The following is a 15,289-nucleotide window of genomic DNA, read 5'->3' on the forward strand; positions in this document are numbered from 1 at the left end:
TCAGAAATCTGAGATCAAAGTCTGATAATCGCATTCTTGTGAAGCCAAAAACGACTCGTAAAATTGGCGAACATGTGTTTGAATATTCGGCACCCCTTATCAGGAACTCCCTTCCAAGATATATCCGAGTTAGTAATGATACAGATTTCTTTAATGAAACATCTTAAAACGTTTCTTTTCAATATGTAACACTGTAGAATTACATTGCTTTGTTCCATCTGCATGTTTGAGTGAAAATTGTCACGTTACTGTTAAGCGCTTTGAGCTTGTACGGGTAAAGCGCTATATAAAAACCATATTATTATTATTATTAAATGATGGTATAGTTAAGAATAGCAATAGGTTGAGAGTGATTTTACTTTTAACACATTTGTATTCTGGTGTCTACTGGATGAAGACTCCTTATCTAATAGGGGGGGGGGGGGGGGGGGGGAAGGGAGTGATAGCTCAGTTGGTAGAGCACTCACTTCACAAGCAAAGGGACTGAGCCTGATCCCGGGTGCAGTCGGGATATTTTTCTGACCCCCCTGTCCACCAAGCAGTGATTGGAGGAAAGCACTTTGCGATAGGCTATCGTCCTACCCAAAGGGTAGTAAGATTTTGCAATTGTCCGTTTCACGCTATAGAAACCGGGATAAACTCTTGCTCAATGGGTCTGGTGGCTCTGAAGCACTACTTTTGTAGTTTACTGAATTCCATAAATATACGGAAAATAGGCAACTCTGATTTTACCCTTCCTGTCATAGAGAATTAAAAATATGACCAGGAAGAGAATTTCATATAAGCTCAAAGAGATTTTTAAATTTGAGAAAACAAAAACCAAAAAAAAAAAAGAAAAAAAGACAAATTATCTTTTACTCACAGTTTGAGATAACCACTCTTTCACATATCTATAATTGCTTAAAAAAACTTTATGAATGATAGAAGAATTCTCAATCCTTTTGGAAAGAGCTCTCCGCTCCTCACAACACACCACTTTAGAATGGAAAATGTCTAAAACAAAATTCTCTGAACAAGCATTGTACTTTGCGGAACAATCAATCTTGAATTCTCTCTCAGTCTTTATCAGAATCATTCAGACTATCGAGTGCTTCAAGTCTAGACTGAAAACAGAATAATTTAGATTAACTTTTCTTTATTATTTAAAAAAAAACTTTCTTCAACTTGACAGATCACCTCCAGTTGTAATGTTGAATTTTCTTTAAAATTGTAACATTTAATTTTCTTCAAATTCTCATGTCACCTATGTCTTATAAATCGTCATTGAACACGTTAGGTGAAAATTGGTCTTCTATAAATTTTATTATCATTATCATTATTATAAAGAGATCTTGTTCTATTGAAATATAATCAAGGTTTTATACCCGTCCTTCTTGAGCTTCCTTCTTGATATCTAGACCTTCCAATGCTGCTTCTGCCTTAGCTTTCTTGGCACCAGCATCTGCTGATGGGGCCTGGAATGCACGAATGGAATTAAATAATGACAAATTTAAATGAATAATAGTGATAATAATATCACCAATTTGTTTTGTTTTTAAGGGTTTTATAGCGCTTAAACACATTTAGGTCACATCAGCGCCAATAAAAAGGAAGAAAATTGAATGGTAAAAACATTCTAGATAGATGTACAATTAAAAGGACTGGAGGAAAAAGTAAGACATAGGGGAATTGGTTCAAATAGGGAACAGATGTAAATTCCAAGAGCACACTATCAGTGTACTTAGTTTGAGATCACCTAAAAGTCTCACCCATACACCAGCACTAAGACAAACACACTCAAATGTTTACAAATCATATGTTAAAAATTAAAAAAAATAACAGGACATAACAGAAAGATGATTTACAAGGTAAAAAATATGATCTCCCAAAACTATAACTATACATTTGACTGTTTCCATCCCAGCCAAGACTCCGAACCAAGTAATCTCAGTACAAGACAAAGACAGACAGCAATTGGAAAACAGATACAGGGGGATAGAAGACACGTACCTCCCTGCCATCAATAGTGATGATAATGAAGATGAAGGTATAATAATAATAACAATAATAATAATAATTACAATAATAATAATAATAATAATAATAATAATAATAATAATAATAATAATAATAATAACAATAACAATAATAATAATAATAATAATAATAATAATAATAATAATAATAATAATAATAATAATAATAACAATAATAATAATAATAATAATAATAATAATAATAATAATAATAATAATAATAATAATAATAATAATATAATAATAATAACAATAATAATAATAATAATAATAATAATAATATAACAATAATAATAATAATAATAATAATAATAATAATAATAATAATAATAATAATAATAATAATAATAATAATAATAATAATAATAATAATAATAATAATATAATAATAATAATAATAATAATAATAATATAAAATAGTAAATGACACTTATTGGGAGGTCAAGAACCCCACCCAGGTGCTTACCTTTCTCTTCTGGCCAGGCGTGTAACCCTCAGGGAACACCATGTCCTTGAACTCATTCAAGGTTTTGCCGGCACGTTTGTTGATGACCTCCTCTTTGGGCACTGGAATTGTCGACAAAAACAAGAACGGAAACTTTTAAACTACCTAAATTTTGAGAACTGTGAAGGTTACGATGCATTCATCAAAGATAATAAATCAGTTTTGGAGGTGAAATAGCTGATAGTGTATTTGAGTCTTCTGAACCCCTCTACATTCAACACTTACGCCAACCGTAGGTACCTCTGAGAAATCTTAGATCCCACGATTTAAAATTGTTAGCATCTTCTAAAACTAAATTTAAATACATTGGCGATATGTCTCTTATGAAATTCGGACCCAGGGCTTGGAATGATCTTCCTCAATCTGTGAGATTTTTTAGTTCTATAGATAAAAAAAACCCCCTGAAAACATATCTTTTCAGAAAATATTTACGAAATTGAATTTTAAATGTGTTGTATGTGACATATGCATTGATGATGTTTTTGATGCCCATTTTATGCTCTCAATGTTTTTTTTATCTTTTTAAAGCGTTTTGAGGTTCCGACAAAGGTGCTATAGAAAAAGGCTTATTATTATTATTACTACTTGCATTGTTTTTGTTCCTGCTGAACAAGGCTTTGAGCGCAAAACATTCTTTTCTTGCAACGTTTTGTCTTGTTTGGTTTTAAAAAATCTTGTATATTCATTTTTATACCCTATCTTCCTCTCCACAACTCATCCCTCCTAATTTCACTTAATTTGAGTGCAATAAAAAACAAAATTAAACCCCCAAAAAACTCCCAACAATCTAATCAAAAAACAAACACAAAAACAAAACAAGATATATTACTCACGTGTGTGATCATTCAGTTCTTCTAATTCATCTCTCTGTAAGGCGAGAGCCTCGATGTTTCGCCAGTGATTTTGAAGCACCGGATTCTCAAAGTTTTCACTGCTGAATTCAAAGGTGAGCTTCTTGACAATTTCTTTGGCCTTGTTTACTTGGTCTTCATTGGCTGGAAACAATAGTAATAGTTATGTGATGATGATAAGTATGATGTATGTATGTATGTATGTATGTATGTATGTATGTATGTATGTATGTATGTATGTATGTATGTATGTATGTATGTATGTATGTATGTATGTATGTATGTATGTATGAATGTATGTATGGATACGGGAGGAACTGAGGTTTAAGGTCTCTTAACCCTTTAAGATTCAACCCGACAAAAACCGACAATGGCATAATATTCATGGGCGGGGTAGTCAAGACTGGCCTCAGTAAGTAAAATCCAATCGTTGTGAAGGAAATGACAGGCCCTGTCGCTGCCGCAGGGTGTTTTCAGCTTTGATTTTTATAAATTTGCAGACAGAAAAGAAAATACATTTCAGAAATTGCGATTTAAATCCTATTTTATTTGCGGGTGAAAATAATTGACATTGCACTTTGTTTGGTAAAAATCGGTAAAAAATTACGACTTTGGTGATGAAAAATGACTTTAAAGAAAATTATTGTAAACTTTTAAAAATATTATGAATAATTTATAACTCCCTTATTTGTGGGTCGATTTTGTCATTCGAGGTATCAATTTTATTGTAATAAAGAGATAGGAACTTCAGAGTTATTTTTTCTGATGCGAAATTATTACTTTGTAATTTTAGCACCAAGAAAAATAGTCGGTAAATAAATTTGTTACACCTCTTTGATAGACCGCCGGGCTCAATCCAGGGTCCATTCGTGTAGAATTGTGAATCAAGCGTCTCAAAGTCTTCGACCAATCACAGGCTATCTATCCAGCTGGCCGAAACAAAGAGGCTTCTCCCCGTCTATGTATTACGCTATTGTTATGCAAGGAATATAACACCTTATGAAGTAGGCCTAAAAGCTAAAATCTAAAAGTAAAAAGTATAATTCTGAGGAATTTGAAAGTCACATTGCTGAAATCAGCTTGAAAAAAGAAGTACATTGGTCTTTGTTTCATAAAAATCGGTTGAAAACCAACTGTTTTACGAATAAATTTAATTTTAAAAATTGCTTTTGTTTATTTTAGCTTTTTTTAGCAACTTTTTTATTTATCGGCCGATTTTCTTGATTTTTATATCATTCTTTATATCTCAATGAGACGAGATCAGTGATATACTTTGTTTGTTTCAAATGTAACTAGAACATAATTTGGCTTTTTTACCTATCGACCATGCCTGGATAATTTATTCAACAACGTGGCGATGTGACGCAACTATTCCATGGCCGTCTTCCACTGCCTCAACGATGATTCATTTCATTATTGACGGCTGTTGACACGTGAGCTGCCAGAACGACCAATCGTTGAAGGGTCAAGATGCTCAGTAGCCAATCGTTCTTCGGTCAAAAAACTTAAGAACTCACGAGAACAAAAGTTTGAAATTTGGTGATGGACGGACCTATGAAATCGTTTCTGGGCGGAGTTTAGCCATGAGTGACCGTAGAAAACGAAAAGGCGACTACAGATATCAAAGAGTAGGCTTATATCATCAAAGGATGTCTATATGATTGATATGCCCATATAGGGAACTCATTATCTACTCCCCCAAAAAGAATCTGAACACGAGAGGGTTAATATATATGACCCTTTGCCTCAAAACGGTATTAAGTTAGGTTGGTTAAGATGTTGAAAATTGAATTTATAGCCAGAAATATTAGACTTAAGTTGAGTTTAAACGATTTACTGAGGAGAATGGCAACCATATTTTAGGGTGCTAATGCCAACAATTTATATTTTTGACCAGTTTAACATTAAATTCGGCTTTTAAGCATTTAGTTCGTTCCGACATAATACCATTTTGAGACGATGGGTCACATATGTAAAGTTGTGATTGAAGGAAAAAAAAATTGGTAGTTTTACATAATTTTCTGAAAATAAAAGGAATGTTTCTTCTTCTTTCCCCAAAAGGGATGTTTGATTTGTGTGTTTCCAAGCACTAAAAACCAGAGCTGCCAACTTGAAAATGTTAAAAATTCGTAGTTTTAGTCTTTCAGCACTGAGGCTATATTCGCATTTCCACCACAAAATGGCTGACACCTGATTGAGGTAGCGTGAGAATGACAAGCTAAGATAAAGCGACATTTGAATTCGGCACAAAATCTCAATTAAAATACCCCCCCCCCCCCCCCAAGGGCCAATTGAATGTTCTGATGAAAGAAATGATACCATTGGTTCAATTTACATAGACCTGTAAATGAGCTCTATAAAAATTGACTGACACTCTTCGACAAACTGAAGATTCAATTATTTTTTTTAAAAATAAGGGCATCATTGGAGAGGAGAGTGATAAATACAATATATCAAAATAGTGGGTGTTATTTCTTACTGGAAGTATGACTGCCATAATTTGATGTAGAAGGAATGCTAAATAAGCATGTCATTCATATAGGTAAAGATGTCTTCATCAAAGTCATATTCCTGCCTCTGGAATTTTTTTGACATAGAAAAATAATCACCATTATCATCTTTAACTTCTAGCCATGACCAATTGAATTTATGCCTCACCACGGGACTCACATCTTTATCGATGCTCGACAAGTCTGAATTGCGATCCACGAACAGCTCAGCCATTGTGAGAACATTAGAATAATGTAGAATTGAGCAAACTTGATTTTCAATCAGTAAATGACAGAGAAAAAAAAACTTAAATAAATATGACTTCAGGCCAATACACTGAATTATTAAGTAGAAGTGAATTATCAAGAAGAAACTTCGGCAGGCGTAGCGGAAAAATTCAAAGAATCGAAATGAAGGTAAATCGCCACAAAACAGCAAGCTCGCTTGGGCTTGAGCAAAACAATGCCAGAAAACGTCCTGATTTGCACGGGAATTAATTAGGCTACTTACCATTGTTCCTTATGATCAGGTACTCAATCAGTGAAGAAACGGTCAACCAGTTTGTTTACAACGTGAGGCAATTGAAATGTGCTTGTAGCAATCTATCCTAACTTTCGATTTGAAGATGTCTACATAACGGACTTGCGGCATTCGCAATTTACTTTATCATAATTTTGAGACTCGAAGGGTAAATGTGGTCAATTTTGGCTTAGATGAAACAGTGAAATTTATCGCTCGGTGGCTCAGTTAAAATTGGCTACAGTTGGGATCACGACGGATTGGAAAGTGAAAAAGTAATTTAACGAAGGATGTGTGAAAATACCCAGGGAAGTGTTCAGACACGCCTTTTATAAAAAGCGTCGCTTTGTCTTGGCAATATATACATCGTTAATATAAACGGTCCCCATGAGCTATGCGTAGCGCTGTGGAACACTCCTAATTATTTTACGGTCATTCGACTACGATTTGTGAATTCTTTCTTTTTTTATTTCTTTCTTTCTTTCTTTCCTTTTTTAAATATTTGAATTTGACAAATTGACTGATTTCAGTTAATTGACTGAGAATTTACAGGTCTATTTACAGTACTTTTGTAGAAAGTAGGATTGGATTATATTATTGATTTTGCCTTTCAAGACCGGCCGCACTGTGCGGCCATTGGCTAGTAGAACACATTTTGCTCTGGCCATACAGTGCGGCCAATGGCGCTGAAAGAGTTAAAGAGATAAGTATATTAAATAATTCAGAGCCGTAAGGCCCACAGAGCCGGAGTTTATCCCAGTTTCTATAGCGTGAAATGGACAATAGCAATTGCTTGCTATCCTTTGGATATGACGCTAGTCTATCGCAAAGTACCTTTCGCCAGATCTAACAGACCTACAGAAAAAATTCTCAACCACACCTGGGATCGATCTTGATCCCTTTGCATGTGAAGAGATTGCTCTACCAACTGAGCTATCAGAAACCCCCGAGATAAGTATAGAAGTAGCTATAATTAACTTTATAGATCAACAAATTACCCTCATGATTAAATAAAACTTCCAAATCCTTATAATTTTGCAATGTGGCATCAAATTTCATTTTCAATAAAGTTTTTATGACTTAGAGATACTCATGAAGTTCTGACACTGGAATCATAAATAATTTCGTAATTCTACAAATGTTTTGTAGTAGTAGGCAGGCAGCAGGTCTACTAAAACCCACCTCTTGGAACTTCCTCGTCATAATTTACTTTGCGGAAATCATCAGCGAAAGGAAGGAAAATGACATGGAATCCTGGGGGTGTGATCTGCACCTTCTGGTCATTCAGTTCCTCTTTCTGGAATCAAAGAGATTAAAAAGAGATAGCCACATATCAATTTTAGATGCAATAAAAATTTTAAAAATAATAACTAAACATGCTCTAAGAGCTTTACTTATAAAGTTGTCCCCAGCAAAAGCAATGCTTAAAATGCAGGATGAGACATGATGCCTGTTAGGCGATAACAGTATAATTTTTTTTAAAACCGAAACAACGTCTACATGGGTTTTGAAGTTATGTATTTTTTGTTTTAATTGTTTTTTTTTGTTGTTGTTGGTTAAAGAGGGGCTTTGAACCCGAAACGTTCCCTATTTGGTATTGTGTTCTTTTTGAAGCTGTAATATTCACTTCTCCTTGATACCATGTATAAAATTTCACATTTTTTCTTTCGAACCAAATATAACAGACACAGACCATGAAATTAACACACAAACACCAAAAAAAAAAAAAAAATAAAAAAAAATAAAAATAAAAAAAAAGCAAAAAAACTTACCTGTGGAAGGAGTGCAACAAATTTCGGTGGATTGTTTCTACCTGGGATATATTTACAGATTGGAATAACGTCACGATCTAGACATTTCATCAACATGGCAGTGAATAGCGTCGTACTGCCCGTGATTCTCTGAAAAAAAATCAAGTGAAAACAACTGTCGTTAAAGGTTACTGTTGTTTTGTTTGTTTTTATTGAAAATGTTGCTGCTTGAAGCTCGAAGGAAATAATAAAAATAATAAACACATTGTTTATTCACCTGAACTACACCATTCACACATATCTCATTCATCTTTAGTGTTTCATTCATCGTTTTGTGTAATAATATACATCTGCCAACACCTTCATATTCCAAAAGTGGAATCCGAACGTCAGAAAAATAGGAATTTAAGACATAAAATAGGAATCTTTTAACAATGGATAATTCTTTGCCACCAAACACATAAAGACAGTATTCATGCACAGCTGGCAAAACTACACATCACCTGTATTAGGTAATGGAATGGGGAAAGGGGAAAGGAGTGAAATTAATTTTCCTACTTAATTCCCTTTTGGCAATCATTAAAAAATCACCTTTTACCCCCCCCCCCCTATCTATTTTTTTAATTACAATTATCATCATTTTTGAAAATCTGAATTTTTAAGGAAAATGGCGGAATAGTGAAAAAAGAAGATTGAAAATAAATGATTCCGCCAAAAGATGAAGTTGGCGTTGTTTACATAAAAAATAGGTAAACATGTAAACATAAATGACTTACAGTCTCATCAGGTTTAAATGGTGTTTGATGGAATGTATATCTTGAACAATTAATGATGTTTGAATCCTATAGATTAACCATGAATAACATCCAAAACAAGAAACATACTAATGATGATATCTTTTAAAATTGTATCGTATTTATCGTTTAGAGCTAATAAGTATAAAATTAAAGGTCTGTGTAACTTTTTTGCAATAGATACAATGTATATCAAATAATATAAATGTATTACAATGTAATAATTTGATAATATAGAGAATTAATATCTATATCATAAATAATGTCAATTCAATACTCTATATATAACTCATTTACATATATTGGTATTCGAAAAATGATATCGTCGAAGAACATTGATACAAATAATTGATATCTTGTTTTACAATGAATATATATGATATCATTGATAACAAATAATTGATATCTTGTTTTACAATGAATATTATATCATTATACACAATAATTGATATCTTGTTTTAAATGAATAATATGAATATCAAATTGATAACAATATTGATATTGTTTTACAATGAAAATATGATATCATTGATAACAAATAATTGAATATCTGTTTTACAATGAATAATATGATATCATTGATAACAAATAATTGATATCTTGTTTTACAATGAATAATTGATATCATTGATAACAAATAATTGATATCTTGTTTTACAATGAATAATATGATATCATTGATAACAAATAATTGATATCTTGTTTTACAATGAATAATATGATATCATTGATAACAAATAATTGATATCTTGTTTTACAATGAATAATATGATATCATTGATAACAAATAATTGATATCTGTTTACAATGAATAATATGATATCATTGATAACAAATAATTGATATCTTGTTTTACAATGAATAATATGATATCATTGATAACAAATAATTGATATCTTGTTTACATGATATGAATCAGATAACAAATAATTGATATTTTGTTTTACAATGAAATGATATCATTGTAACAAATAATTGATATCTTGTTTTACAATGAATAATATGAAATCTGATAACAAATAATTGATATCTTGTTTTACAATGAATAATATGATATCATTGATAACAAATAATTGATATCTTGTTTTACAATGAATAATATGATATCATTGATAACAAATAATTGATATCTTGTTTTACAATGAATAATATGATATCATTGATAACAAATAATTGATATCTTGTTTTACAATGAATAATATGATATCATTGATAACAATAATTGATATCTTGTTTTACAATGAATAATATGATATCATTGATAACAAATAATTGATATCTTGTTTTACAATGAATAATATGATATCATTGATAACAAATAATTGATATCTTGTTTTACAATGAATAATATGATATCATTGATAACAAATAATTGATATCTTGTTTTACAATGAATAATATGATATCATTGATAACAAATAATTGATATCTTGTTTTACAATGAATAATATGATATCATTGATAACAAATAATTGATATCTTGTTTTACAATGAATAATATGATATCATTGATAACAAATAATTGATATCTTTGTTTTACAATGAATAATATGATATCATTGATAACAAATAATTGATATCTTGTTTTACAATGAATAATATGATATCATTGATAACAAATAATTGATATCTTGTTTTACAATGAATAATATGATATCATTGATAACAAATAATTGATATCTTGTTTTACAATGAATAATATGATATCATTGATAACAAATAATTGATATCTTGTTTACAATGAATAATATGATATCATTGATAACAAATAATTGATATCTTGTTTTACAATGAATAATATGATATCATTGATAACAAATAATTGATATCTTGTTTTACAATGAATAATATGATATCATTGATAACAAATAATTGATATCTTGTTTTACAATGAAATATTGATATCATTGATAACAAATAATTGTATAATTGATATCTTGTTTTACAATGAATAATATGATATCATTGATAACAAATAATTGATATCTTGTTTTACAATGAATAATATGATATCATTGATAACAAATAATTGATATCTTGTTTTACAATGAATAATATGATATCATTGATAACAAATAATTGATATCTTGTTTTACAATGAATAATATGATATCATTGATAACAAATAATTGATATCTTGTTTTACAATGAATAATATGATATCATTGATAACAAATAATTGATATCTTGTTTTACAATGAATAATATGATATCATTGATAACAAATAATTGATATCTTGTTTTACAATGAATATAATATCATGTAAATAATTGATTCTGTTTTACATGATAAATATATCTGTAACAATAATTGATATCTTGTTTTACAATGAATAATATGATATCATTGATAACAAATAATTGATATCTTGTTTTACAATGAATAATATGATATCATTGATAACAAATAATTGATATCTTGTTTTACAATGAATAATATGATATCATTGATAACAAATAATTGATATCTTGTTTACAATGAATAATATGATATCATTGATAACAAATAATTGATATCTTGTTTTACAATGAATAATATGATATCATTGATAACAAATAATTGATATCTTGTTTTACATGAATAATGATTCATTGATAACAAATAATGATACTGTTTTGAATAAATATATTGATAACAAATAATTGATATCTTGTTTTACAATGAATAATATGATATCATTGATAACAAATAATTGATATCTTGTTTTACAATGAATAATATGATATCATTGATAACAATAATTGATATCTTGTTTTACAATGAATATATGATATCATTGATAACAAATAATTGATATCTTGTTTTACAATGAATAATATGATATCATTGATAACAAATAATTGATATCTTGTTTTACAATGAATAATATGATATCATTGATAACAAATAATTGATATCTTGTTTTACAATGAATAATATGATATCATTGATAACAAATAATTGATATCTTGTTTTACAATGAATAATATGATATCATTGATAACAAATAATTGATATCTTGTTTTACAATGAATAATATGATATCATTGATAACAAATAATTGATATCTTGTTTTACAATGAATAATATGATATCATTGATAACAAATAATTGATATCTTGTTTTACAATGAATAATATGATATCATTGATAACAAATAATTGATATCTTGTTTTACAATGAATAATATGATATCATTGATAACAAATAATTGATATCTTGTTTTACAATGAATAATATGATATCATTGATAACAAATAATTGATATCTTGTTTTACAATGAATAATATGATATCATTGATAACAAATAATTGATATCTTGTTTTACAATGAATAATATGATATCATTGATAACAAATAATTGATATCTTGTTTTACAATGAATAATATATTGAACAATAATTGATATCTTGTTACAATAAATAATTGATAACAAATAATTGTTCTTGTTTTACAATGAATAATATGATATCATTGATAACAAATAATTGATATCTTGTTTTACAATGAATAATATGATATCATTGATAACAAATAATTGATATCTTGTTTTACAATGAATAATATGATATCATTGATAACAAATAATTGATATCTTGTTTTACAATGAATAATATGATATCATTGATAACAAATAATTGATATCTTGTTTTACAATGAATAATATGATATCATTGATAACAAATAATTGATATCTTGTTTTACAATGAATAATATGATATCATTGATAACAAATAATTGATATCTTGTTTTACAATGAATAATATGATATCATTGATAACAAATAATTGATATCTTGTTTTACAATGAATAATATGATATCATTGATAACAAATATAATTGACATAATAATATGTTTGTACTATTATACTGTTACAATGAATATATGATATCATTGATAACAAATAATTGATATCTTGTTTTACAATGAATAATATGATATCATTGATAACAAATAATTGATATCTTGTTTTACAATGAATAATATGATATCATTGATAACAAATAATTGATATCTTGTTTTAAACAATGAAAATATAATGATATCTCAATGAATAATGAACATATAAAATTGATATCTTGTTTTACAATGAATAATATGATATCATTGATAACAAATAATTGATATCTTGTTTTACAATGAATAATATGATATCATTGATAACAAATAATTGATATCTTGTTTTACAATGAATAATATGATATCATTGATAACAAATAATTGATATCTTGTTTTACAATGAATAATATGATATCATTGATAACAAATAATTGATATCTTGTTTTACAATGAATAATATGATATCATTGATAACAAATAATTGATATCTTGTTTTACAATGAATAATATGATATCATTGATAACAAATAATTGATATCTTGTTTTACAATGAATAATATGATATCATTGATAACAAATAATTGATATCTTGTTTTACAATGAATAATATGATATCATTGATAACAAATAATGATATCTTGTTTACAATGAATAATATGATTCATTGATAACAAATAATGATATCTGTTTACAATGAATATATGATATCATTGATAACAAATAATTGATATCTTGTTTTACAATGAATAATATGATATCATTGATAACAAATAATTGATATCTTGTTTTACAATGAATAATATGATATCATTGATAACAAATAATTGATATCTTGTTTTACAATGAATAATATGATATCATTGATAACAAATAATTGATATCTTGTTTTACAATGAATAATATGATATCATGTAACAATAATTGATATCTGTTACAATGATAATATACATTTACAATATTGATATCTTGTTTTACAATGAATAATATGATATCATTGATAACAAAAATAATTAGATAATATGTTTTACAATATTACTGACAATAATATGATATCATTGATAACAAATAATTGATATCTTGTTTTACAATGAATAATATGATATCATTGATAACAAATAATTGATATCTTGTTTTACAATGAATAATAATGATATCATGATAACAATAAATTGATATCTTGTTTTACAATGAATAATATGATATCATTGATAACAAATAATTGATATCTTGTTTTACAATGAATAATATGATTCATTGATAACAAATAATTGATATCTTGTTTTACAAAATGAATTAAAAATATTGATATCATTGATTACAATATAATATATTGATAACTATTGATTTTGTTTTACAATGAATAATATGATATCATGATAACAAATAATTGATATCTTGTTTTACAATGAATAATATGATATCATTGATAACAAATAATTGATATCTTGTTTTACAATGAATAATATGATATCATTGATAACAAATAATTGATATCTTGTTTTACAATGAATAATATGATATCATTGATAACAATAATTGATATCTTGTTTTACAATGAATAATTGATATCATTGATAACAAATATTGATATCTGTTTTACAATGAATAATATGATATCATTGATAACAAATAATTGATATCTTGTTTTACAATGAATAATATGATATCATTGATAACAAATAATTGATATCTTGTTTTACAATGAATAATATGATATCATTGATAACAAATAATTGATATCTTGTTTTACAATGAATAATATGATATCATTGATAACAAATAATTGATATCTTGTTTTACAATGAATAATATGATATCATTGATAACAAATAATTGATATCTTGTTTTACAATGAATAATATGATATCATTGATAACAAATAATTGATATTCATGTATTTACAATGTAATAATATATGTATATCATTGATAATAAAAAATATTGATATCTTGTTTTACAATGAATAATATGATATCATTGATAACAAATAATTGATATCTTGTTTTACAATGAATAAATATGATATCATTGATAACAAATAATTGATATCTTGTTTTACAATGAATAATATGATATCATTGATAACAAATAATTGATATCTTGTTTTACAATGAATAGATACATGATACATATGATTTGTTAACAAATAATTGATATCATTGTATAAATAATGATATTTTAAATGATATATGATATTTGATAACAAATAATTGATATCTTGTTTTACAATGAATAATATGATATCATTGATAACAAATAATTGATATCTTGTTTTACAATGAATAATATGATATCATGATAACAAATAATTGATATCTTGTTTTACAATGAATAATATGATATCATTGATAACAAATAATTGATATCTTGTTTTACAATGAATAATATGATATCATTGATAACAAATAATTGATATCTTGTTTTACAATGAATAATATGATATCATTGATAACAAATAATTGATATCTTGTTTTACAATGAATAATATGATATCATTGATAACAAATAATTGATATCTTGTTTTACAATGAATAATATGATAT

At 27.2% G+C, this 15,289-nt stretch overlaps 1 protein-coding gene across 1 annotated transcript in view; it reads right to left on the bottom strand.

Moving 5' to 3' along the window:
• The window catches only part of LOC144979041 (X-ray repair cross-complementing protein 6-like), a 46,653-nt gene that overhangs the window by 7,218 nt on the left and 24,146 nt on the right, over positions 1 to 15,289 (bottom strand). Inside the window, exons 15-21 of the mRNA XM_078925656.1 lie at positions 13,701 to 13,711; positions 8,908 to 8,973; positions 8,153 to 8,356; positions 7,563 to 7,677; positions 3,354 to 3,515; positions 2,482 to 2,582; positions 1,365 to 1,454 (exon numbers count right to left, since the gene is read on the bottom strand). Coding sequence (XP_078781782.1) covers positions 1,365 to 1,454; positions 2,482 to 2,582; positions 3,354 to 3,515; positions 7,563 to 7,677; positions 8,153 to 8,356; positions 8,908 to 8,973; positions 13,701 to 13,711 — 749 coding nt within the window. The remainder of the gene's footprint in view (positions 1 to 1,364; positions 1,455 to 2,481; positions 2,583 to 3,353; positions 3,516 to 7,562; positions 7,678 to 8,152; positions 8,357 to 8,907; positions 8,974 to 13,700; positions 13,712 to 15,289) is intronic.

This window comes from Berghia stephanieae, chromosome 8, assembly GCF_034508935.2.
Source record: "Berghia stephanieae isolate SIO BIC M18660-M18661 chromosome 8, UCSD_Bste_1.3, whole genome shotgun sequence".
Taxonomy (NCBI): Eukaryota; Metazoa; Mollusca; class Gastropoda; order Nudibranchia; family Aeolidiidae; genus Berghia; species Berghia stephanieae.